The sequence below is a fragment of the Protopterus annectens genome, chromosome 1.part0 (genome assembly GCF_019279795.1).
Source record: "Protopterus annectens isolate FY-2018-M chromosome 1.part0, PAN1.0, whole genome shotgun sequence".
NCBI lineage: Eukaryota > Metazoa > Chordata > Ceratodontiformes > Protopteridae > Protopterus > Protopterus annectens.
The window spans coordinates 597,392,470-597,419,406 of record NC_056725.1 but is presented as its reverse complement, the minus strand read 5'-3'; the positions used below and the strand labels follow the sequence as shown (position 1 = coordinate 597,419,406).

Genomic DNA, 26,937 nt, shown 5'->3' with positions numbered 1-26,937 from the left:
ACGAGACTCCTGTGTTAAACTACTGCTCTGGTAATATTTTTAATTGAATCTGGAGCAGAAGCTGCTGGTAAAAAAATGTATAATTAATAGGACACAACACACTGCAAGCAAAATTAAGAATCAATCAGAGGACTCTGGAAATGATCGGAAAGAGGGACTACAGAAACAATTTACAAGGGAACAACAGGAAAACATATGTAAGGCTCCCAATTATGCAACAAAGTCTAGGTGGTTTAGGATTTTTGCTTGCAAAATGTTTGCATATGTATTTTTATACTCCAAGATGACTGTGGAGAATGTTTCTTCAGGTAGACAGCAAATAATGGAGGTGTGATAGGGAAGAAAGTAATAACTGGGAACATATGCTTTGGGAGTGCAAGGAGTTGGAAGTTCCCTACAGACTACTCTGTCAGAAATACTATGTGAGCAAATGATTGTAATGAAGGAAATTATTTTTTGAGCTGGACACGGATTCGAATTGTCAAGACATAGCAAGGCCTTGTAAGTTTAATTCTGTTGGCTGCCAAAATCGCAATTACTAGAAAATGGAAATCAAAGTCTAAACCAGCTGTATTTGAAGTACTGAATACTATAAAAGAGATAAAAGAAAGTAGAACTGTGTGAGTTGAACTTATCATAACAGTAGATGTTCGAATGATCACGGATGCAGTAGTCTTAGCTATGTGGGTTATATCTTGCCAAGGATGTAACAGCTAGTCAAGCTTCCAAAGCTTCAGGACACCTTCCATGCAGCCAAACTGTTAAGCAGCTCGAGCTGAGCTGACTAAGACAGGTTTGGGAGAAAAGCCCTTCAGAACTTTCCTGCCAGTAGAGAAAGGCAGGTCAAGCCCCGATAGGTCAACGTCAAGAACAAAAAAAAAAAAATATTCACACCCAGGCATTAAAAACACACCAAAAAACAAGGGTTTACCTTCATATCGGACAGCTTCCGCAAATACCGAAGTGTGAATGTCTCCAACGTCAAATTCCACATAACCGAACGGCAAAACCTTGCCCCTTTTTGACCCATGGTAGCACTGGTGTGGAGGTGTGGCGCGGCCGAAAATGTCGAAATTCGACATTTTAAAATTTCCGTGCTTTGGTTTTGCTTAAACGGTTCGTTTAAGTGGCCGGTCGATCATGTGTGATCGACGATATGAAGGTAAACCAAAAACAAGGGGCATAGAGAGCATGACTACTGCAGCAGTGATGACTTGAACATCTACTGCTATAAGTTCAACTTATACAACTGACAACTGTACTATGTTCATCATACTGATCACTGCTATAAGCCTTAGCCATATGGGGAGATTACCATAGCTAACTACATTTGGGATTTGTAAGGAGAAGAATCCAGGAGTCTTTGGAGAATGGTTCTAGCAAAGCCTGACCTGGATCTAGAGAAGGAGTCAAGCTTATAGTGCTTTGTAAAAGTATGTACAGAGGACCCAGTAATGGCTTCTAGAATATTTCTAGAATCCAACCCTTTCCAAAAAGCCATAGATGAAGCCAAGGCCATGGTAGAATCTGCCTTGACCCTGCCTGGAATAGATTTGCTGTGGTGAGTATAAGAAAAGGTAATAGCTTTAGACAACTATTTGGATATAGTCTGTTTTGAGACAAGGTGTCCCTTCTTCTTACCTGTACAAGAAATGAACAAGTGATCCAAAGATCTGAAAGATTTAATTCTGTCAAGATAGTATCTCATTGTCTGTGAACATCCAAGCTATGGAGTATGCTTCATCCCTTGCTTTTAGGTTCAGGAAAGAAAATAGGGGGATAGATAATTTAGCTTAAAGTACACTTGGATACCACTTTAGGCATAAAAGGAGGATTAGTTCTCAAAGAAACCCTGTCTCTATGGAAAATGAGATGGGGTTGACTCACCATAAGCGTTTGTAACTCTGACACCCTTCTTGCAGAGGTCACAGCAATCAGTAAAACTGTTTTCCATGTTAAGAATCTCTTATCAGCCAGATTAGCTGGAGCAAATGTTAGCTTCTCCATCATAAAATTAAGATCCCAAAGTGGTGGCCACAAGTTCCTTGGAAGCCTCTTATGCAAGACTCATACAAGAACATTTTGACATAAGAATGCACTTTAAGAGGAGGATCCATGGGCAGACATGCAGAAATGGCCTATAAATGAACCTTGACAGAGGAATAAGAAAGGCCATAGGATAGCAACTCACACAAATATTGTAAAATCAGAAAATAACTTGCCCTGAGTGGTGCAGGTTATGTTGTTAGCACCAACTAGAAAACTTTTTCCATTTGTTAATATATGAATTTCTGGTATCAGGCTTTCTTGCTCCATTTGTACCTACTGCATGTTCCTCTGTAAACAGGTGCCTAAAAGGCATCAAGACCCAATTCACCCTTGTTCTTGCATGAGTTGATCCTATTTATGAGGAAGTTTATGATGATTACCATTTCCAAAAAATGGAGAACCACGGTTGCCTGGGCCAGAAGGGATTCATCACACTGATCGTGGGTAATTCCTTCTGAATATTGAGAAGTACCCTGGATATTAGTGGAAAAGCATACAGGAACATTCCTGCCCAAGGAGAAGAAAATCCACGCCTTCTTGCATAGAAACCTGGAACAGAATATTGCCAGGCGATTGCTCAGAGAGGAGGCAAAGAGGTCCAACCTGAGGAACTCCGCACAGATGGATCAAATCCTGGAAGACCCCCAGATCCAGTTTCCATCTGTTGGGGTCTGCACTTGTCCTGCTCAGCCACATAATTTTGCTCGGACAGAATGCAGGATGCCTGTACTGTAAGATTGTGCTGTGAAGCTACATACCAAGCTAGTCTGCAAAGGGGTATGACCCGGTTCCCCCTTGCTTGTATGTACCACATAACTAGTATTGCCTATAATCACTTGAAGAGGTCCCAGTAACCAAAGATGGTTCAGACAGTTGATTGCCTTGATCAGGCCAAACATCTCCTTGATGTTCATATGCTTGCATCTGCCCTTGTGTCCCACACACCCTGCACTTTTATCCCTCCTAAAACTGCTCCCCAAGCACATCCAAAATATCTGTGGTGACTGCTTTGAAGCTGAGAAGGAGATGGGGAGACCTGTATCTATTGTCTCCACAAAAAGAGTTCTCTTCTGACAAACCTCAGCACTGTGATTTGAAAAGATAAAGGTGTTGATGCTGGGACTAAACAGATTTCAGATACCACTGTACCTTTTTCATGCAAAGTCTTGGAAAGGGTTATCATGAAAATCTTATTTGCCACAAGACCTAAACTCCTGACATATTCCCTCGCAGTGACCAAGGTATGAGTAGAAACCCTTAAAAATAGATCAATTTTTTCCTGTGGAAGAAAAGCTCTTTGAACTGAGGTGCCTAGTCAAATTAACAGTAACACAATTCTGTGTGAGGGAATCAAGTAAGACTTTTGAATGTTCTCTTGGAATCCCAGCTTGTGTAAGAGATTTCCCACGCAAGGGAGAGATTTCCCACGCAAGGGAGAGATTCCTGACACTTTGAAAGAGACTCTGCAAAGATAAGTAAGTCATCTAAACATGGAAACTGTAGATACCATGTAGCCTGCAATGAGATATAACTGGACACAGACATTTTGTGAAAACTTTTGGTGCAGTGGATAGTCCAAAGGGTAAAACACAGAACTGATAATGTGATCCAGAAACACAAAACTAAGAAACGTCTGAATGAATATGGATATGATAAGCTTTAAGTCTAGTGCAATCAGGAAACTTGAAAGAGGAAGAGGTAATAGGTTGTGAAGTGAGATCATTTTGAATTTAGGCACTATCACAAACAGGTTTAGGAAAGAAAAATCCAGAACTGGTCCCCAAACATTATCCTTCTTTGGCACTAGGAACATTCTTGAATAAAAAACTCTTCACAACCTGGGAAGGGGGAACTGGCTCTCACTCCTTGGGACATGTGATGAAGAACAGGTGGAAACAAGCGAGTCTGATCTGGAAGATGAAGAATGGTTGCCTGGAAAGGAGAAATTTCCTGCCACTGCCACCTGTAACTTTTACAAATGATTTTCAGAACCCATCTGTCAAACAATTTGTTGCCATAGAGAAAAAGAGATTCATACTTTCTGGAAGGAAAAAAAAAAGGCCAGGGTGGGAGAGATCACAAGGTATCATGAGCAGCCATTCAGATTTGTTGGACTGTCCTTGGTTTTAGGAGGTTTGAGACTTTTAGAACCCCTTGCCATTTCTTGTTAACCATCTGTTTACCTGAACATTGCTGAGACTGCTTGCTTTTTTTTTTTTGGCCAAAACTGGATGAGGAGACAGAAAATCCCCTGGACAATTTGGAAAAGGGGGGGGGGCTGAAAAAATCTCCCCTGGATCAGCCCGCCCCTTTTATCACACTTTTGTTATCATCTCTGCAACAGAGGGGCCAAATACAATTTCTACAGAAAAAAAAAAGTTTTCAGATACTTTACACTACGAAACTTACAAAAAAATGAGTGCTCTACTTAAAAGTATGTTACAGTCTCAAAACAGCCCATTAAAATACAACACCTCTAGTTTTAAAATAACTTTCCTGAACAGAAGAGTAGTAAAACATCAATAAAATTAAGAAAATGTGTTTTTCTCCCACAGACAACTTATCTGCCCACCAAAGGGAAACACAATCCGATTATCTATCCTAGAAAGCCTCAGAGGAGAATACTCTTTTGCGGCAGTAAAGCTCTGAAGGGATTGGCACACAAACTTGTCTTTTATTCAGCTCTGCTTGACAGTTTGGACATGTGTAAGGTGAAGATTTGGAATCTGGCCGTCTGTTTTATCCTTGGCAAGATGTTGTTGTCTTTCGGCTTTTCCCGGTTAGGGGTCGCCACAGCGGAACTCCGGTCCACTAATGATTGGTAGTACATTTTGACGAACGCCGAGGTGCCAGCTCGACGTTCAACCTTCAACGAAGGCACGCCCATTTACTCATGTCTTTCGAACGCCCACCTAACCACAGAGAGGACATGCAGACTCTACACAGAAGACACTCCCTGCACTCCAGCCAAGAATCGAACGGGATAACCTCTTGCTGTTATATAACCCATATATCCAAGGCTACTTCTGCAGTGATCAATATGAGGAACGTGCTGATATTAACACTCCTTTTATCTGATCTGTGCCCATTTTAATCATCTTGCCAGTAAAATTCCTTAAAGTTGATGCTAAATGCTCCTTAAAGAGATTCACATTTCTCTGAAATGTTAGTAAGCAGATCATATGACAAGCTAACCCATCTGAAGTAACATTCTGCATTACAGGCTGAAACCTATCTCCTCTGCAAAAAGTATAAACCAAGTATAAATCCTAGCAGCATAGGTGCATGATCAGAAAAGTATTGGGGGGACGCATACTCCATTTCATGTATCATATGGGTAATGTTCAATACAGACAATAACTTTGTTAATCCTAGATGAATAACTGAATCTGGGAGAAAACCAAGCATATAAAATAGAGGGGAGCATTAAAAAATTATTAGTATCAGTAATCCACATAAAGTACATTTTGAAAAATGTTACCAAGGAAGGTGTTCAGATGAGCTGTGGGCCTGAATACACCTGATCTAGGGCACACACTGTATTCCATTCTCCATTCCAAAACAACACTCCTTTCTGATAGGAAATTCATTCTTTCAACATTTTTGCAGCCACACTGTTAATGTGCGAGGGGAGAAAAATTGAGACACAAAGGTAATGAACTGCCCTTGAAGTTATCCTTTAATTGCAACAGTGACCCTCTGGGTTAACTAGATGCACTAATATTTCAAAAAGCATACATCTATTACTCAGGATTAGAGTTCCCAACTTCATGCCCTTTGGGTAGATGAAAACCTGTCTGCATACTGATTTCCTAACAGCTTTGTGTGTTTGGTTCTAATGAGATACATCTCCACCAAAGAATTAAACTGGTTTGCAGCTTCTCAAAATAACTAAATATTATGTCTTGCTTCACTACACTTGAGGACACTGATGTCCCAAGACAAAACAGTGAAGGGTCCCCCATCCATATTCAAAAATAAAGAAAAAAAAATCCTGCCTATTCATAATTTTCTCATTGAGTCAAGCCTCACAAAGTAAACAACCTTCAGAAAAATACCCCCACCAGGTAGAAGAAATATTGGAGCAATTGGTGTAAGGAGACAAGCACTCTTCTACATAACACTGAAAATCATTTGCCCATTTTAAATGAAAAATTCAAAAAAGCATGTCAACACTACAAGAAAACATTTTATCTCCTATGTAACTAAATAGAATATCAAATGTGCTCTTATGAAGGCAAATGGCCCCGATTCATAGAGAGGTGACTTTCTCAACAGCTCCAAATCTCAAATTGTATAGCTGAATTAGTGTGGTGAATACTCACATTAGTTCCACTCTCAAGAGTCAAGTCATCCCATCCCCCTAACCTATGAAATAGCCTCTCACACACATGTAGCCAAGTATATTTACAAAAGGAAAGCACCTGGATGATATTAAGCTCCTATAATGTATATTTAACCCATACATTCTACTTAAATACAAATTCCCAAGGATCATACAGACTACTACTGCAATATTGAACTAGTCAGAAACAAAACACTTTCTAATGTGCAATAAAAAAAATAATACTTCTACTGTAATATTCTACACTGAGTATATTCTGATCCCACATGCGTTGAAGTGTATCCAGTAATCTATGCATCTCATTTTACATGTTAGCTTACTTCAAGAATGAAGTATATGAAAACTCAATCAAGAAAAACTGTAGGAATACAGTCAAAATAAAAAACGAGAACAGTACCTTAAAAAGAAAGAAAACTCACTCATCCTTATACCTCCTATCACTCTTTAGGCTCTCATAATCACTCTGAACCACTACCTCTGCTATAGTGTACCACATCCCAATGACTGGATACAGCCACTTTCTGTTTTAAGACTATTCTCCTCAAGGAAAAACAGCTCTAGATTGCATTCCCTATGTTGTTTTAGTCAACTGATGAATTCTCTGGTGGTTTTCCATGCTGCTGCCAGAGTTCAGAGGCTCCACAATTATAGATGAAGTCTAGTGTTCAGCTCTTCTGAGGAATGAAACATACCATCTTCCACATAGCCAAACCTTAGAACTTTGTTGGACATAAGAGCAGAAATTTGCATTTGTTAAGCTAGTGAAGGTTAATAGCTGATTGAAATATGGCTCTTCTGGCCTGGATTTCAGAGAAATAGTCATCATCCACATAAATCCTATGGTTCCTGACAGAGATTGCTCTCCCACTGGACAAAGAGAAAGACAGTAATCTTTTCTTTAAACTGTATGCTGCAAATTAGACTACCATTGGACTTCTTCTGATGGTCATGATCATCTGAGGGAGACAGATACAATGTACATTTTCCAACAGCAGCTCCATGGAAAAGGTACCAGTCCATTCCTCCATGCACAGCTGCATGTACTGAAGACAGCTGCTGGCTACTTCTTCTTCCTCCAAAATACAAGTAATCCTTAAGTTTCTCCTTCTACTTGGATTCTCAAGATCCCCCGCTTCTGCTTCTGTATACTCCAGGTGACTTTCTTAGTCCAACTTCTGTTTCAGGGAGGATGTCTAGGAAAAAAACCTGTGTGAGTTGGTCTCGATGAACACATATCTGCAAAGTTGGGCAGTATGGTGATTCATAGAAGCCCTCACTATGTAACATCCATGTACAGTAGCGTAAGACCCCCTGAGCTCTGTATGGAATCTAGTGTGTACAACTGTAACCAGTTAATTGAGTACAGCAGACTTGCATCCGTGCAGCTCAGTGTTAGATGGTTAGTCTATTCAATGGGTTACCTGCCCTCAGTTTCTTCAATTGCTCAGATAGATGTACTAAAAAGCAAATAAATGAAGACAAAAAGTATACTATAACAACTTTCAGAATAATACTAAACACAGCTCTAAACATTTTGGACATCCATTAAGGAAATTTTACATCCTGGCCTAAAATCAAACCCAAACCCCCTCTCCCAATAACTCACCACTCAAAACTGGAATACAGTTCCACTCTTATTTTATACACTTTATAGGTAGTACAGCAACTCTAACCAGGGATTCCTCAACACCTAATTCCAACTCTGCCCAACAGCCACATATCACCACATTCACTTTCAAATCTGTGCCCACATCCTATATAAAACTACTCAAACCTAAACCATGCTCTTCTTCAGCTGATGACCTTCCACATGAATACTTAAAAAGAGCAGTCTTTCTTGTCTCAAACCTTATATGTAGGTCAATCCAGGAATCCCACATTCCCTCTCTCTGGAAAGTGTCACATATTATCCAACTTCACAAAGGAGGAAATTCAACAGACAATTTTAGACCTATAGCAATCTCATCTCCCCTTACCACAATATTTGAAAAATGTATTTAAAAACAATTGCTGGACTATCTTGTAAAGGAGGAACTCCTATCCCCTGCACAACATAGCTTTTGTTCTTCGTACAGTACTAGCTATGCCCTTCTAACCTACAGAGATACTGTCAATAAAGCTAAAAGGCAGCTAGTCTCTAACTTATTTCTTGACTTGTCTAAAGACTGACACAGTTTGCCCCAGCAAAATTCTACTTCAAATGCCCTCAACTAGGTATCTCTCAGCCAAACCTTCTGTAGTTCAAAAGCTGCTTGTACAATAGGTATCAGTCAATAAAATGGCACTCCATGCTCTCTATATAAAAAAAAAAAAAAAAAAAAAAATATATATATATATATATATATATATATATATATCAAAACCACACAAAAGTGCAGGGAAAAGAACCATACTGATCTAGCTTTTTATCTTTATCTGCTTTTGTCAATACAGACGTCTTCAGTTTCCTTCTCCTGAAGAAGTTTATACTGACGAAAGTGGATGAAAAGAAGTTATGTACTCTCCATAATGTTCCATGTTTGTTGACCTTGATCTCGCCTTCCTTCTTGTTGGTTGAGTTCAGAGCCGATCCTCGCCTCCGACTTGGCCGCTTTCTAAAGCTCGAGAGCTTCCACTGGCTTGAGGCTAGATCCTATCCCAATATGCCTAGCGAGAGTTACCCAGATCTTGTTTGAGATAACCCATAATACTAGACTATAACATGCAAATATAGATATACATTTATATAACCTATATATATATATCTATAAAACCCACCAATTCAGTAGTAGAAGAACTCTTAGTCTACCCAACTCATAAGGCAGGAAGTGAATCAAGGCCTATATAGCTGAGAGATGGACAGTTCCTCTCAATCAGCCAGGAGGGGGAAAGGAGGGGGGATGCAAGAGGGAAGGTGAGATCAAGGACAATAAACATGGAACGTTATGACGAGTACATAACTTCGTTATGTTATGTTGTCCCTATCTTGCCTTCCTTCTTGTTGGCTGGAACCGCATCACCAGCACTTTTTTCTTGGGTGGCTCAATGGAATAGTCTCTTCAGGACCGTGGAACCAAAGGATGCCATGTTCCGGGAGGCTACATCCACTGTGTAATAAGTGATGAAGGTATGGGGCTTACCCCATGTAGCTGCCACACAAATTGAGTCTAAAGGCAGTCTGGCCTGAAAACAGTAGAGGTAGACAAGGCCCTAGATGAGTGCACTTAAAATTTCCCTGGCAGCTGTTTGTTCTGAGAGTTATAGACGTAAATGATGGTGTCTGAAAGCCATTTTGATAAAGTTACTTTTGAGACTGAAGTTCCCTTTCTGTTTTCTGCAAAGGATAACAAACAATTGGTCAGATTTTCTGAATTCCTGTGTCCTGTGCAAGTAAAAACGTAACTGTCTATGAGCATCTAGTTAGTGGCGTTTATACTCTGCCTTGTTGCCATGATTCAGGAAGAATACAGGTAGTTCTATTGATTGGTTCAGATTGGATCCTGAGCAAATGTTTGGTAGGAAGGAGGGGTTGGTTCTGAGAGAAACACTATCTGTGAAAAATAAGGGGGACAAATGGATAGAGCTTGTAATTCTGATACCCTCCTAGCTGGGGTAATGGCAGTCAAAAAAATAGTTTTCCAAGTCAAGCATTTTAGAGCACAAGTATTATCCGGCTCGAATGGAAAAATCAAGGCAGCTAGGACTTAATGTAGATCCCAAGGAGGTGGTGGTTCTCTTATTGGGGATCTCAAAAGAATAGTACCTTTTAGAAAAGCTTTGCATAACCTGTGGGACACAACGTTGGAACCCATTTCTCCCACGTGAAAGTTGGAAATAGCAGCCAGCTGAACTCGGATAGTTGCTGATGCTGCATGTTGGTTAAAGGTTTCATCGAGAAATTCGAGGATCTTTGAAAAGGGTGCAGTAAAAGGATCAATGCTATTTTTGGCTGCCCAACAAGCGAAACGCTTCCATTTGCTAGTATAAAGTTTTCTCATTGAAGATTTGTGAGAGGAAATTAAAATATGTTGTAATGCAGGGGAGATGTCAGGAAGTCTGGCTAAGACCAGAAGTGGAGGAACCAAGCTGTCAGCTTGAAGGTCTGTAAGGAAGGATGGAGCGTGCCTGACTGATGCACGAGTAGACCTGGAACTGGGTCCAGGATCCAAGGGTCCTCCTGAAGATGGGGCCATAGAAACGGGAACCAGATTTGATGAGGCCAGTAAGGGGCAATGAATATTAGTTTGCAACCCAATGATTTTGCTTTCTGAAGAACCTTGGGTATCAGAGGAAACGGGGGAAAGACATACAGAAGTCCCAGGGGCCAACTGCGAACAAGTGCATCCCTGGGTGACTAGGACGAAGTAGCTGCTGAATTTGGTATTGATGGAGGTGGCAAAAAGGTTGCAGCAAGGCTGGCCCCACTTGTGAAAAATCTGGTTCGCAATATCCTGCTTCAGAGACCACACGTGAGGCATAAGAATAGCCCTGCTTAGCTTGTCCGCCATCAAGTTGGATTTCCCCGGAATTTGCGTAGCAATCAGAAAGCGTTGGGAAGACAATGCCCACTGCCATACTCTTAGAGCTTCTCAACACAAGTGGAAGGATCTGGTCCACCTTGCTTGTTGATGTACCACACTAGAGACATATTGTCCGTCTGAATTGCAGTTGTCCCCATGGGTAGAGAGTTCTGTAGTGCTTGCAACACCAGGAGCACCGCTCTCATCTCTAGGACGTTGATGTGCAAGTGGTACTCATGTTTTTGCCAAGTCAGATAAACAGTCTGTGCCAGACAATGCCCCCCCACCCCATCTGGGAAGCGTCCGTGGTCACTGTAGCCAATGGTTTGGGGAGGATGAATGGTCTGGCTATCAGCTGTGTGGACTGAAGCCACCATTCTAGGTCCTTTTTTCAGGTCTCCATGATGAGAATTTCGTGTGACATGAGTAGATCTTGCATGGACCATTGAGCAAATGGGAGCCAATGTAATATCATGTGGAAGCATGCCAAAGGAACTAGTGTTACTGCTGCTGCCATTGAGCCCAGGACTTTGAGAACAAATCTCGCTTGAGTCTTTTTCCTCTAGATTAAGATTGTAACCTGATGTCAAATGGTCGACACCCTCTCCTGAGGCAATTTTGCTATCATGTATTTGGTATCTAAATCTGCCCCTATAAATGCAATATATTTACAGGGCAACAAGCCAGATTTTTTGTAGTTTATAGTGATACCTAGGTGAGAGCAGAGGCGGATTGTAATATCCTTTGCCTTGGTTAGTCGATGCTTGGTGATGGCGGTGAGGAGCCAGTCGTCTAGACATGGAAACACCAGAAATCCTAGACGTCTCAGATGAGCCGTGACTACTGACATGCATTTGGTGAACACCCTGGGGGCAGTGGTGAGGCCAAAGGGCAGAGCTCTGAACTGGTAGTAACTGGCTCTCAGCCAGAAGCGTAGAAATCTCCTGGATCGCCTGTCCATCTTGATATGGTAGTACGCATCCTGGAGATTGATGGGGAACATCCAAATGTCCTTTCCCAGAAAGGAAGTATGGACTGCAGTGTCACCATCTGGAACTTTGTCTTCTTGACAGACATGTTGAACTCGCTATCCAGAATGGGACTCTAGTCCCCTGTTTTTTTTTGGTACTAAAAAGAACCCAGAGTACGTTCCGGATCTGATTTGGTCTGCGGGGACTTCTTGGATGACTCATTTTTCTAGCAACCTTTATTTTCTGGGGAGAAGTGGCATGGAGAAAGGAATACTGTATCCCCTGGATATTACAGACTGTACCCATGTGTCTTCCATGATACTTTGCCAGGCTTCTGGTACAGTGACAATCTCCCCCCCGACTGCCTCCACAGGAGACAGGCGGACCTCCCTTCTGGAGTGCTGGAAAGGCCTACCAGAGAACATATCTCTATTGCCCTGACTCTGTGAATCCCCTCTGCCGCGAGGGTGACGTCTCCCATTATTATTCCCACCTCTGCCCCGGGGGAAAAAAAAATCACCACGTGTGTCAGGCATAGCTCCCTGGGATTTCCGGAACCAGATTTTTCCACTTTTTTGACCTTTGGGATAAGGTCTAGTAGGTGCGGAAAAATGTACTCCCACAGCAGAGAGAGTCTTGCCATCCTGCTCGCACCTGGTGAGAGTCTTTTTTACCTTGGACCCAAACAACGACAAGCCAACAAAAGGGGCATTGGTAAAGGAGGACTTCAAGGGCTCTGCAAACTGCCAAAGGCGCATCCAGGTATGTCTCCACAGGGCGACTCCTGTGCCTGCTGCCCTGCTCGCTCCATTGGCTGCATAGGAAATAAGTTACAGAAGATAAGGTCACAAGCTCAGCAGCAGTTCTATCTGCAGCTCCCGCAGCTGTAGGATCCTGTAGGAAATCTCCTAGCTCTTTCAGGAGATCCCTCTGGAGATGGGTAATATGGGATAAATAATTCAGAGACCTAAGGGTAAAGGCCACTGAAGAAACAGACATACTTACCATATCTGTCCATCGTACGGGACTCCTTGTTTGGCGGATGGAGAGAAGTAGTCTCTGCTAATATCTTCTTTGTGGCTGCCGCAACCACCATAGCATCAACTGGCACGCCCTTAGTTAGGAAAGCTTTGTCGTCTGGTGCGGTGATGAACTTATTGGGCTTCCACGGAACTGGTTCCATCGATTCTAGGGAGCTCCACGCCTTTTGACTTACTACCCCTAGTGGCGGGTTGAAGGGCGGAGATGCCCAAGAGGTGGAGGGTCTGGAACCAAATGCATCCAGGTACACAAACTCGTCTTCAGAAGGGGAAAGGAATTTCCAGCCACCCCTCTGCTTAAGGATTTCCAGGATGTTTGAAAAAGAGACATCCTCAGAGGGTGACCATGGGGACCTTTCTGAGTCCTCCAAGTCTGTGTCCGATGTCAAGGACCCAGGGGAGTTCCAGGCGGTTCCTCTTGGAAGTCCTCTTCTGAGGGGCCTCCTCTGAGGGGTGCTCTGGAGAGGTATCGGAAGAGGAGTCACCCACTGGGGAGTCCTGGGGCACTGGTTCCCTTATGCTTGGGGAAGAGGGGTGGTTCAGAGGTGGACACTGGCCCGGAAGGGGAAGGAGCAGCTGGAGCCGAGGGTTGAGCGGTCTGAGAGGACAACACACTCATCACCTCAAAGGCACCACGATCTCAGTCTGACAGGGTTTCCAGCTCCAAAGAGCCCAGAGATCTCCTCCGAACCGAGAGTGACGGCTCTGAGGCTGATGTAGGTGCCAAACTCACCTGCGCCGACGCTCCAAGTGGGAGAGTAGGATCTGACAGGGTTTCCGAGCCTGGTCCCCCCAGGAGCCAACGAAGGAGCGTCAGCCCCCAGATCCCTCGAGAGAAGGTGGTATCAAAGGGATCGAGGCAGATGTTGGATCAGAGAGACCAGTGGTCTTCGGCTCCGATGGTTCCACCACAATGACCTCTATGCTCTCCGGCTCCGAGCTGCGGTGAGTCGGAGGAAGAATCGACAACATGGCAGGCTGGACGGTCAGGCTCCACTTCCATATGAGCTGGGCTCAATAAAATTTTTGCCAAGGCCGGTGTCCTGAGAAGCCTCTTCACCACCCTCTCCATACTGTCATCCGAAAGGCTCCTGGATGATCGAGAGGAATGGGTGGACAATCGGTGACTGCCCACCACAAACTGGAGAGGCAGAGACTGTGGCACAGAACGCATTGGTTCCAAGCAGAGGGACCTAGACCTTTTATGGCTCCTAGAAGATTCCAAAGATACTGATGGAACCGAAGGAGATAAAGCCTTCTCGGAACTGATAACTATTGGCTCCGACAAACTAGACGGTTTGTCTTTGCCCTTCGACGGTTCAGAGACCGTAGCCGATGAAGATGTCAATTTGGAGGATTTGTCTGATTTTCCTGCCTGAGTCCCTTCCTTAGACACCTCAAATGGCCCTTTCAACAATCCCCTCAGAATAAGCTTGTTCTTGCGCTCCTGCAGGACTCTAGAACTAAAACCATGACAAATGGAACAAGAGTCCTGCAGGTGAACAGCTCCCAAACAGTAGACGCAGCTGGTATGACCATCAGTAAGAGACATCTTTTGGGTGCAGGAATCACATTGGACATATTTACCACACAACACAACAGCATCACAACAAGATGGTAAAACAGAATATAAATATACACCAGATAAAAAACAAACAGCAAAAAGTTTTTTTTTTTTAAGGGGAAAGAAGCGGAAGGAGGAGAGTCTCCTCCAACCGAGAAGATGCCTCTAACTTAAACAGCTGGCTCCTAGAAGAAAGGAATAAGGGAGACCCCTCTAACTAAAATGAGCTGAAGGGTAGAACGAATCCTCTAACTCAAATGGATTTGTAACATAGAAAGGGAGATGGTAGGCCTGAAAGAAAAGGAAAACAACAGCCTCAACAACAAACTGCAAGTAAACAAGAGATAAGAGATAGGGGTAGATGCACAACAGATTCTACTTAGCTATATGAAAAAACTGTGCTATCAAAGGGTCATTTTTAAGAGAAATTACAAAGAAAATAATTCAACTTAGCTTGAGTCAGTCGTCAGCAATCCCGAAGTTTCAAGTGGCAAACGAGATCTGGGTAACTCTCGCTAGGCATGTTGGGACAGGATCTAGCTCCAAGCAAGTGGAAGCTCTTAAGGTTTAGAAAGCGACTTTGTCAGAGCAAAGGATCAGCTCTGAACCCAACCAACAAGAAGGAAGGCAAGACAGGGACACAGCATCTAAAGTTAAAATGCTAGACCTGTGTGGTTCTTTTTCCACGCCTCTTTGTGGGGTTTTGATATATTTCAAGTTTCCTAGTTACCACCTCTTGGAAGAGCCTTTTTTTTAATCCACGCTCTCTCCTTACCTCCAAGTAGTCATCACAGTGTACCACAAGGCTCTGTCCTTGGCCCCTTCCCCTTAAACATTTTCACCAACACCCTCTAAACTTGCACACAACAGGCCACCCTAATACAAACTACAGATGATTCCACTCTCATCTGCACGTGACAACATGGTACACCTCCAAAAAATTACTCAGGAAGATTTAACAGCAACCGAATGTGGCTTTGTAACTTTTAACTCACGTTTAACCCAAAAAAGACCAAACTACCACCATTTTTTCCCAAATCACACTCTCTCAAAAAAAAGTCCCCTAATGATAATACAATCACTGAAGTCAAGTGGATGAGCAGTTTGCATTCGACCTATATACACAAAATTGATTAAGAAAAACGCATCAAAAACTAGGAATGCTTTACAGAGCCAAAACATTTCCACCAATGCAACTAAAACTACACTTGCCACTAAGTATCGCCTCCCTTCTCCTCTGTATTGCTCTCCCATCCTAACTTCCAGGCTTAAAAATTAAAACTTATAAAATAAATTTGCAGCACATACCCCTTTCAGAAACCACAACTGTACAGCACTGAAAAGCTTTAATTAGTTAGAACTGCCACATAAACCAACATATACAGAACTTCTTACCACATATAACATTATCCAGCATCCATCTTCCAGTCCATCACTAAAAAACATTCTAGACAACTATGCTCCCTGTCACTCACTGCGATCCAGTTACCAAAAAACACCAGTCTGTCTACAAATGTAACAAATCTGCTGGACATAGTTTGTACTCATACAAGGTTGCTAGGGTTTGGAATTCCTTACCTGTATCCATAAAGGTCTGTACCCTCCCGTCTTTCAAAACCACTCTGAAAGACTTCCTAGCTAAAATCTGGCTTTGATCTTTCTGAAAACTATCATAAACTCTATTTCTAAATGTGAACAATTATCTTTTCATTCCATTCCTTATACCTCCTTACTGCTAATTCTCTTTCCTGACTTTCTCTCTAAATATACCATAAGCCTGTTTTTCCCTCACTCCACATTGCAATTCCCATTTGTATTAAGCTAACTTAGCTTTAATTTCTCTACAAACTGTCTAAAACTAGTCTAAATATTAAATGTTTGTCATTATACCTTGTATCAATTCTTAACCAATGTTTTTATACTATGCCTAATTTGTTATAATTAAATTGCAGATTTTTTTTATTTTTGAAGATCGTAAAATTATCATTCTTACAATGTTTTGTAATAATTTGGAGCATTTCTCCCCGGGTCTCCACTGAAAATGGGCTTCAACCCAGTCAGACATTCCTGGTAATCAAATGTCAACAAACAAATAAATAGACTTCATTAAAGCACATACTAGGATTCAGTGTCAAGCTAATTGTTCATGTTTCTAAAGTCCACTTTTGCTGAACACAGCAACTCTAGCAAAGCGAAGAGCTTTGCTCTGCTCCTGCAAATGCTTATCAATCCTGGTCCTGTTTAAGTTTTTTTTTTTTTTTTTTTTTTAATGCTAAATGCAACATTCTAATGACAAATGTTTACACTTACAGGACTGAAATTCCAGAAAGACTGAAAACCCACCCATATACTAAAAACATACTTACGTGGCATGGCCGCTGCTGTTGATAGAAACCTACATTAAATAATACAGGTTTATCTGTGTAATCTCTGAAAAGACTTGCTACTGACCTGCGGACAAATTTTGAGGTGATTTTCCCAATGATGCTTGCAGATGTCCCTCTTCTGGCATTTGAAAGTGCAGCAGTGTCATGTGACAATGTTGGTGATGCTGGTGGGCCATTGTATGTGGCATTACGCCGGTCCCGTAGCTGCCCACCATGGAAAGTGCTTCGACTTGAGCTTCCTCGAGGGAAGCGCGTTCTATCTGGTGTGGCAGTGCTAATACTGTGAGCAGACGGAGAAGCAGCTGGTGCCCTTTGCGTCGCACTACTAAAGGCCAAAAAAAAAAAAAAAAAAAAATTGACAAGTGGCACTCTAAGGAATCATTTTATCACATAAAATAATACAATTTTTTAAAGCCCAACAAATAAAGTATTCATTACAATAAGTGAAAACTCCATACTCACTACAATGTTCTTGGACTCTCTTTACCGCTGAGTCTTTATATTTGTATTAAATAGAGGAGATGTGACATTCTGCCAGTTTAAGGCAACAGGAATTGTGAAGTCTCTCTGAGTAAACTCTACTAGTTGTTATTATCTTGTATTCCTTTTACTGACATCTCAGTAATGTCTGCATATCCCCCTCAAAAAAGACTGCTACTACCAAAAGAAAAGAGCATGTGGGAATAACTGAGGAATGGAGGGTTGCGGCTGAACTGAACTGTGAAAACATTGAAGACGTTAATTATGATGCCTGAGGAGGGTGAGCATGGGAGGAAACACCCAATGCCAACTCATCCATCCCGGGGTAGGATGGTGGCTTGCTACACTGGAGACACCTGCAGCAGTGTAGGTGTAGGTGTATCACCTTCAGCAGGAAGCTTAGCATGCACATGCTCTAACCAATGTGCTACTTACCCAGCAGACTTGGCATGTCTGGTAGGACTCCTGCACTTCCTAGATGCAGCTGACAGTGGTCAAAAGCCATTGGGGGAGTTGGCATAAAAAAAAAAACTGCTATCAAAGTGGATGACATCATGACTCTCTACATCCAGTTCTTGCCTCTGAGGAAAGCAAATGTTTTGATGGTATTTCTCCTCTGGGAGAAACAAACTGATCAACTGGACGTCTGAAGGGGAGGCTTGACATGACGGGTAATAGAATTCTTTGAAGAAAAAAAAAAACATACAGCTTTGCAACAAGCTTAAAGTCTACCCAAGAAAAATTAACTTTGTGGTTTGTCTCCATGTGATATTTTTGGATTTTTTTTTTTTTTTTTTTTACCAAATATTAAGATGTGAAAAAGTTCCTAAGTTGTTGACAAATAATGCACTTCTTTTCTGGGCCAGGCTTCTAAAATCTAGCTGTCCAGACATCTTCAGTAGCATATTGTCACTGTAAATGGGAATGAACTGCTCTCTTTTTTTTTAATAGTTTCCCTGTGTCATGAGTAGAAACAGGCAACTGGGTAGGAAAATTAGAAATGCTAGGAAAACATTTATTGGATTAAAAAAAAAATAAGTAGACTGATCTGCAGGTGAGTGGTTATGAATGACAGTGCCCTGAGATGAATTAAGCAATAATCTATATTAGGTGGGGATTATGTACTGTTTATCCATCAGTGCTGGGAGTTACACCATGAAGGCAAAGCCTGTCTGGTTTAATGGAAGTGAAAGTGGATGAATCTTACATATTTTAATTCCAATTCTATTTTATTAACCAGATCAGTGAGTAAAAAAGCAACGTCTTTTGGCTTTTCCCTGTTAAGGGTCGCCACAGCAGATCACAGGTACGAAGACTGATTGACAGTGTTTTTACGGTGTCAAGTTGCCAGTCCAGCGGTAAAAAAGACATTTTCAGTTATAACCCAAACCAAAAGGCAAAAAAAATGACTATCAATAATCACATTATAAATACTAAATATAACACATTTTTTATAAAACAGGATATAATCCAACATTGGTACAGCTTTTGCATAAGTAAATAAAAAAATATGGATTTCATTTCAAATAACCTGATATATGATTTGCTAAACCTGCTTATTTCTTTTTCCCCCTCAGTAAACATATTTATTTGTTCCTTGGTTTTAAAAATGCTTGAATGTGTATAATTTTTTGTAATATGTTTTTCACTACTGCCAGCTCAAATGCATTACTGAGTGGATTGTTAACAAAAATAAGTTATTCCCTTTAAGCAATTTGAAAGGTAGCAGTTTTCTTAGCTCCTGTTTTTCTTCCCTGCTACAGCCTAGGACTTCTTTGATACTTTTTTAAGCAATGTGAAGGGATTTTTTCCCAAGTTTGTTCAACCACTTCCTGCAATATTCTTTTCATTAGTATTTCCCTCTACTTGTGTGTGTATACATTATTTAAATAATCTTAACCTTTTATAGCCATTTTAGTAATGAAACCAGATACAGTTTTTTCCAGACTATTCTGCTGTCTGCAAGCGCACATGTCTTAAAAAAAAAAAAAAATACCCCTCAACTTCTTAGCACAAGAATTCAGGACAAAACCAAAAATAATTCAGGGCGGGGAGAGACAAAAACCCAAATTCGGGAACATATTTTAAATATTATTTTTATAAAGTTGATAGAATAATATGTTGTGCACTGGTATGCATTCCCAGAAGGATATGAAACAGAATCTAGATAACAAAGGCATTACTGCTCAACACTAGGAACCTAAACAAAAAATCCACTCCCTGCAGGCACTCCTTAAATTGAAAAATGACAATATATGTATTGTCATGGAGATCTGGTAAAAGACCAATGAATGCACCCCATCCCCGCAGGATTTCAATGCCTTCCACATGTTCAGGCCCACTGAATTTGATGAAGGCACTAAACATGGTGTTCACTCCACATTATTAAAAACATTTCATCTCCAGACTCCAACAAGATGATGACCTCCATGTCTAACTTACTATTAATAAAACCTTATCGCATCACAGCTAACTATACATCCCCCTCTAAGTCCCTACCAGCCCACACCTCCTACCTAAACAGTAAGGAATCCCTATGCATAAAGCCAAATGTCATTCCCTCAGGAGAATTCAACCACCATGCCATCAATTAAGAGACTTCTACATTCTAAAACATGCAAGCTCAAGAAATTCTGGACTTAATCAATACAAACGCTCTGGACCAGTTAGCCCAAACCCCAACGATACATGATAAAATCCTGGACTTGTTCCTTATCAACAAAGAACAAATCTGTCACATTCACCGTAGGACTAAACCAGAAATTATCATCCAGTACCTCAGTACACACAGATTTTAAGGATAATCTACTAAAAGTGAGTGATAACTTGACCAAATTCAAAATTCCCCCTCAAACCTGATGACCTCACTGTGTATGTAGAAACCTTTGCCATCAAATTTACACACACACACACACACACACACATATTATATATATATATATATATATATATATATATATATATATAAATAACTGCAGATATGCATCTGTTCCCCTAAGTAAATACAACACAAAATTTAATAAACTCCTATGGTGAACACAGACAGACAGACACTATAATAAAAGGGGGAAAAAAACTCAATGCACTCAAAAATAAAATTAACTCGCAAGATACTAAAAACCCTCTTACTAAACAGGGCACTCCAGACCCTGATCAAATCAACCAAGGCCAAATAATGAAGTATAAACAGCCACCTACGCAAAGGATAATCCCAAAGCCCTCTTTGTGTTAGAGACCTCAGAAGCAAACCCAGCACTGCACAGAACTGACTGTAAAATAACATCATCTGTCACTAGTGATGCACTCCAAGGTTCAGTCCTTGGGTCAGTTCCCTTCTGCTTTTACTTTTCAGAGGTCAAAGCAAATGTTAAAGGTCAACTCGGATAACAAGTTTGCAGATGACTAAATTTGGTGCCATCATAAATTCATAAGGCGGCACCACGATCCTCCAAGATGGCCCTTCTGAAACAAATAGTTGATGTCAAGACCAGGACTGAAACTAAATGTCAAGAAATGTATAACAGTACACTTGCAAGCATGACCTCCCTTGTAAATATCATACTAACAGCACTATCTACAGGTACAGTACATCCAGGACAAGGGTTTTAATTGTTCCACTGCAGTCACAGAATATAATGCCCCTTTCAGTATGTACATATCAAAACAATGGCCACAACTGGAATGACCACAACATTTTCTCAATAAAAATCAAGGGCCTAAATCATACAAGCTATGCTGACTGCCTCAAAGCACTGTATTTCTTCTCTGTAGCATTCAGGCAACTAAGAGATGAGCCCTACCTTGTGAACAGTGTCTCATCTGACCTTTCCTATCAGAAATATTAAAGAATTATGAGTCCAATGGTAGCGTGAACATCTACTCAAGGGATCAAAAAAATTTTGCTACACTAATAGGACATGCTGGAGGGATAGATAATCATTAGAGAAATACCACTTCTATGGAACAGTCTTCTACTCCATATAAAGCAAAGTAGTTCTCTTACTCTATTAACACTCAATTTGGATGACTAGATGGAAAACTGTAAATTCATCCCTAGTTTAGCACCCATGTCCCTCATGAATAGGGGAAATAAGTGAACGTCTCAACCATCTCAGTTATTCATACACAAAATTTAAGTGCTTGAAAAAAAATGGGAATGCAAGGTTAGGCTTCTTAAGATCTTCCCCGATCAATGGCCTAGTAAGCTCTTATGAAGTCTGAAATTCAAATGTCTCTCATCATTTTGTGACTTCAACCCTCACTCACATGCCAAAAAAAATCACAAATTTTATGAGGAGCAGATCAAAAATACAAAGCAAAAATATAATGTGAAATTCTGGACAGTTAAGAGGTACGGTCTGAAATATTTATGTGAAGTCAGAGTGACATTCTATAGGGATGTGCTACACAAAGCAAAGACCGTAAGTGCTGAGCACATATCCACTAAAAGGCTGACACTCTGGGGGCGGGGTAGCAGCAACAGCCAAAGTTACCTGCAGGTCAGGCTCAGCTCTGTCAACATAGATGGATTGTGTCAAACAGTGGTGACCTGCTTCCATTTATACACAGTTACTACACCAACAGCCATTTTAAGTTTAAACTGCCAGCTACAGCCTATACCTCATTTAATGGGGAGCTTTAGCTGAGACCACTACTATATTAAAATTCCTGTTTGGTCTTGCTCAGAAGTTACAAGGTTCATCATCATCCAGACTTCAAAAACCTTACAAAACTATACACAACTCAAGAAAGCTGTTCAAATGAATTAAAGTGGATTACTTCAGAATAGTTGCTTCATGTGTTAAAAAATATTTATAAGGCTATGTTTTACCATTTTCTAAAGTTGGTAAACTCTTTTTTGAACATTTTTTTCTCTAATGATGACATCTGTTTATGTAGGTGGGTCTTTTTCCTGTACAGAATTCAAACTTATTCCAAGAATAATGTTTTTTTCATCCATTCAGTGGCTTGGTCTTATCGTGATAACATTCCCTATAACCCTTGAGGAAACGGACCCAATAGTAATACAAAATGGTCCAACAATACATTCTATAGTGCACCTGCATTCAAAACAAGTACTACCTCATTTTCCGATACCAGATTTAACATTTAAACAAATGAAATAAAACTAACTGAAAACATTACACAAAATAATCTGTGCATACAGCCAGTACTTAAGATAAAAATCCAGTGAGTAAATTAAACAAAGTCTGAAACAAATTGAGGGTTTCCCAAAATGTAAATGAGAAGAGCATTTTAATTCAACGCAGATTAGCAAGATAAACAAAGTGTGCTGAGTGATGAAAGACACACATTTTTTAACTCACTGTGTTTACCCTCTGAACTGTAGTAGTAATAGTTCAAGCAAAAATGTCATCTTTTAGTATGGCATGGTATACTTTCATCCCCCCCACACACAAACATACACACACAAAATCCAGAAATAGCTGGCTCTGGGACTTCCAAGATAGCTGCACACTGACTAACAGCTTAATTTTGTCTCTTCCAGTGTGAAAACAGAAGAGAAAAAACAGTGATTTTGTCTTTTTGGATAAATTTTAGTTACTGGTTAGTAGTAAGTGCCCTGCCTGGATGGCAGCAAAGAAAAAATTTAGAGAACCTGAAAGAAAATTAACCATAAGTAAAGGAGAAAACACTGGCAGGGAAGAATCCTGCAGCTGGCCAAGTATGATAATGGTCAAGAATAGAAGTTTCAAAAAATGGATTGAATTAGAAGTGCACATAGGGAAAACCTGAGATTTTGGAACCAAAGTATGCAAACCAAATAAAAGCCAAACAAGTAACAAAAATCTGGAACCAGTGATCGAGGCGATCAAAAAAATAAACCTGAGATTTTCTGCTGTAGCAGAGAAACTTGAAGGAACAGACTGTATTCATTTTATGAAAGTGAAGATAAGGAAATGAACCGGTATTCCATGGCAGGATCTGTTAAGTGAAAGGGTGCACTGCATGCGTGTTCTAAACCTGGCCATGACAAAACAAACAAGACCTCTAATAGTAAAGATGCAATCTTATGAGCAGAAAGAGTTTGTTCTGACAAAACTGTGTCAGAAGGACAAAGTACTAAAAGGTGTTGAGAGTAGAGTGTTTGTAAAAAATGATTACTCGCTCTACGCCAAGCAGAAGAGGAGTAAACTTATTCCAGCAATCAGGGAACGTCAATAAGCACATGTGAGATTCAAGCTGCTATATCCAGCTATCTTCAGAATACTTTATCCTGGTGGGCCCAAGTCATTTTTGATGCAGATCATATTAAGGAAGAAATAACACAAGTCTGTCCATCAAGAAGTGAGCCATCAGACAGAAGGGGATTCCTCCTTTTATTCTTCTCATAATAAAACAGAATATGGCAATGAAACCTTTTCCAATGTGCCAAAGGAAAATACCGGAGAGAAAAAAAAAGCTCGGGAGTTGACTAGAAGAACCAGGAATATGTTGGAAATTAACCATAGACTCATGTTGGGAGATGTAGAGCAACAGGAAGAAAACCAGCAATTTGGAAACTAATGAATAAATGTGGGATTATAAAGCAGGAGTCACATTTGTAAAATATGGTGGAAAAAGAAAACCTAAAAATTGACTTTGTTAAACTTGTAGAGGACTCCAAAACATGTCCTACTTCGTGTGATTAAAGTTTGGAAGAGCATTAAGGAGAGAGGAAGATGAGGGTAACAGGTAACTAAGTAAAACAATTTTTATTAACAGTATTTTTTTTAATAAAACATGACGTACTGTATGTTACATAGTAAAAGTTTTTGTTATTTTTGTGTGTAACAGAGATGCAAAAGTAAACAGGTTCTCTTTTTCCCTCCTCCTCTCTTCTTGTTCAGTTTTAAGAAATGTAGGCACTGTAATGTACAAATAGAATAAATCCTGGAAAAGACAACATATCAAGTAAAATTTATGCGCTTTTTCTTATATTTGCATAAGGGAATGACTGGATTAAAACCCTTGGTTTGATCTAACCACAACTTTTAAGTGGAAGCAAGTAAATAAAAGAACACTAAATGTAATGAAAAATTTTCCTTTAGCACATAAATTTTCACAGACAAACTGATATGGGCAATAAATACAGAATACTTTCTTCTTTCAATGGTTAAAATATGTTTTCTTAAAGCATTCCAAATGTGTTCTACATCTGGGTAAGGAATAAAGATAAGACCGAGAGCACTTACTGTAAGTAGAAGTACAGGAGGTACCATGGGTACCAGCATGGATAACGATCATTATACGTTAATTAGAGCCTGTGAGTGTAGCTGTTAATGCAGGATAATTGTTCCCATTAGGAGGGTTAAACATTATTTAAAGATTTACATAGTATTGAGTGTTTGTATTAAATTAATATAGACTATGGGGGTGTTCAGGGGACTTTTTTAAATGTTTCTATTAAAACAAAATTTTGTAAGTTGTGATATAGGTTTGAATGGATATAGAGAGAAAAAGTTGTATAAAAGATCAACTTTCAAAACATTAGTGTATGCATGTAACACAAAGGCTGAAACTAAACAAAAAAGGTATACGTAACAAGTGGGCATAATAATGGCAGCAATTCCCATACTATCTTTGAATGTGAAGGGTCTCAAGTATAAACAAAATGAAAGTAGTAAACTATACTACGAAATTCAGAGTTGAAATAGGTATGCTACAGAAGACACATCTGGAAAGAACTGAGCATAATGTGATGGATGGTCATTCAGATGAATATTTAGGGCAAAGGAAAAGGAAGTACTTATATCAATTACTACAGCAGCTCCAATAGTGACAGAAGTGGGTGAAAAAGATAATAATGGTAGATTTATAGTAGTAAGGGGCTACTGACAGGAGATGAGTATTAAGTAATATTCCACCTAAAACTGCTACAATGAAATTTAAGAATATTATAGGAGAAATGCTCAGCTTTCAGCAGGGAATATTACTTATAAGTGTGGACTGGAATTTGATTTGCAACAGTCTGGATGTATCTAGTGGACCTTGAAGGGAATATATAATAAGAGGGTACATTTTTGAAGAAAGTTATAAAAACATTCAGTGTGGAAGCTGAGAATTCAGTATTAGGAGCTCAGAGAGAATTTGTGTATTATTCATCAAGGTACAAAAACTGGGCTAGGCTGCACAGAAATTATATTTCACAAGAATGTGAATTCAACTGAAAGTTTTGATATGTGCCAATAACAACAAAAATAAAAATGCAGGGTAATTAATGAAATAAAAAATGAAACACTGATGTTTGCCCAACTATGTGACAACGAAGAGTTCTTTAAGAAATGGGTAGTGGAAATTATTGGGGAGTCATTAGGAAATAGACATTTCTTTAGAAAATATATTTAAGAAGTGAAATAAAATGAAGGTGGAACTTAAAAACAGGGTAGAAATAAAAAAAAAGAGAGATGGTTCAGAAGTAACAAGAATTGCTTATTGGGACTTACAAAGGTTACAGTACTGCACAGTACGAGGAATCTCAGAGTAAGAAGAGCAACAATTGCAGAATGCTAATGAGAAAATAAAGGACTACCTAGATAGTATGCATGAGTTTAGAAAAATTGCTGTCAAGCAACTGTTTTTGATAACTCCAGAGCACAAAAGCTTTTAGCACAATGACTCAAGCAACATAAAGTAGAAATAGTTGTTGCCAATTTTTAGGAGCCTATAACAAGGAAAATAACCAGAGATCCTAGAGAGGAATTAGAATGATTTCGTAAATTTTATGAAAATCTGTATAAAGCAGAGAAATATGGAAATCGAGAAAGTACAAATGGAAATGTTTATGGAAGAATTAAATATGCTAAGGTTAGAGGTAGATGAGGCTCAATTACTAAAAGGATAGGAGGAGATGAAAGAAAAATGATTATGTATAACCAGTCTACAGGAAAGTCTCCAGGAATAGATGGTATTCATGTGGAAGTTTGGAAGCTAGGATGGAAGAAAGTGATAGATCTAGAACGTTTTAACAGTATTTTAAAAGGAGAAGCACCAACATTCTGGAATAAAGCTATGGTGGCTGTAATACCTACAGATGGTAAAGACCCATAAGATCTGGCTTCATTATAGGACCATTCTGATTCTAAACCATGACTGTAAGCCCATCTCAATTCTAAACCATGATTATAAAGTGTTTTTGTCTGCAATGGCTAAAAGAATAGCAAAGGTGATGCCAAAGTTGATTATAACCCTAAAATGTGAATACCTACTCACACCTTACTTCCCCTTACTCTCCCATCTTCACTCGCCTCCTTACGTCTATCAATTCTCTCCCCTGGCTTTCTCTCCAAGTATACCATAAGCCTGCTTTTCTCTCACTTCATGTCACAATTTATTGTTTGCATTATACTAACTTACATTTACAATTATTTAAACTATTTGTTTTTTGTATTACTTTTTAAAGACTGTAAAAGTATTATTCTTAAAATGTTTGGTAATACTTTGGAGCTTTTCTCCCTGGTCCACTGCTGAAAATGGCTCTAACCCAGTCAGACTTTCTGGGTAATCAAATGTAAATAAATAAATATGGATCATTGTGGTTTGGTAAAGGGAAAGCAAAAATTTGACAAAATAAACAGAACAATGATGATCCAGAGGGAAGC

The 26,937-nt window shown here is 39.9% G+C and overlaps 1 protein-coding gene across 1 annotated transcript in view; it reads right to left on the bottom strand.

Moving 5' to 3' along the window:
- The window catches only part of MARK1 (microtubule affinity regulating kinase 1), a 2,314,196-nt gene that overhangs the window by 130,562 nt on the left and 2,156,697 nt on the right, over positions 1-26,937 (bottom strand). Inside the window, exon 16 of the mRNA XM_044061667.1 lies at positions 16,920-17,180. Within this exon, the coding sequence (XP_043917602.1) occupies positions 16,920-17,180 (261 nt within the window). The remainder of the gene's footprint in view (positions 1-16,919; positions 17,181-26,937) is intronic.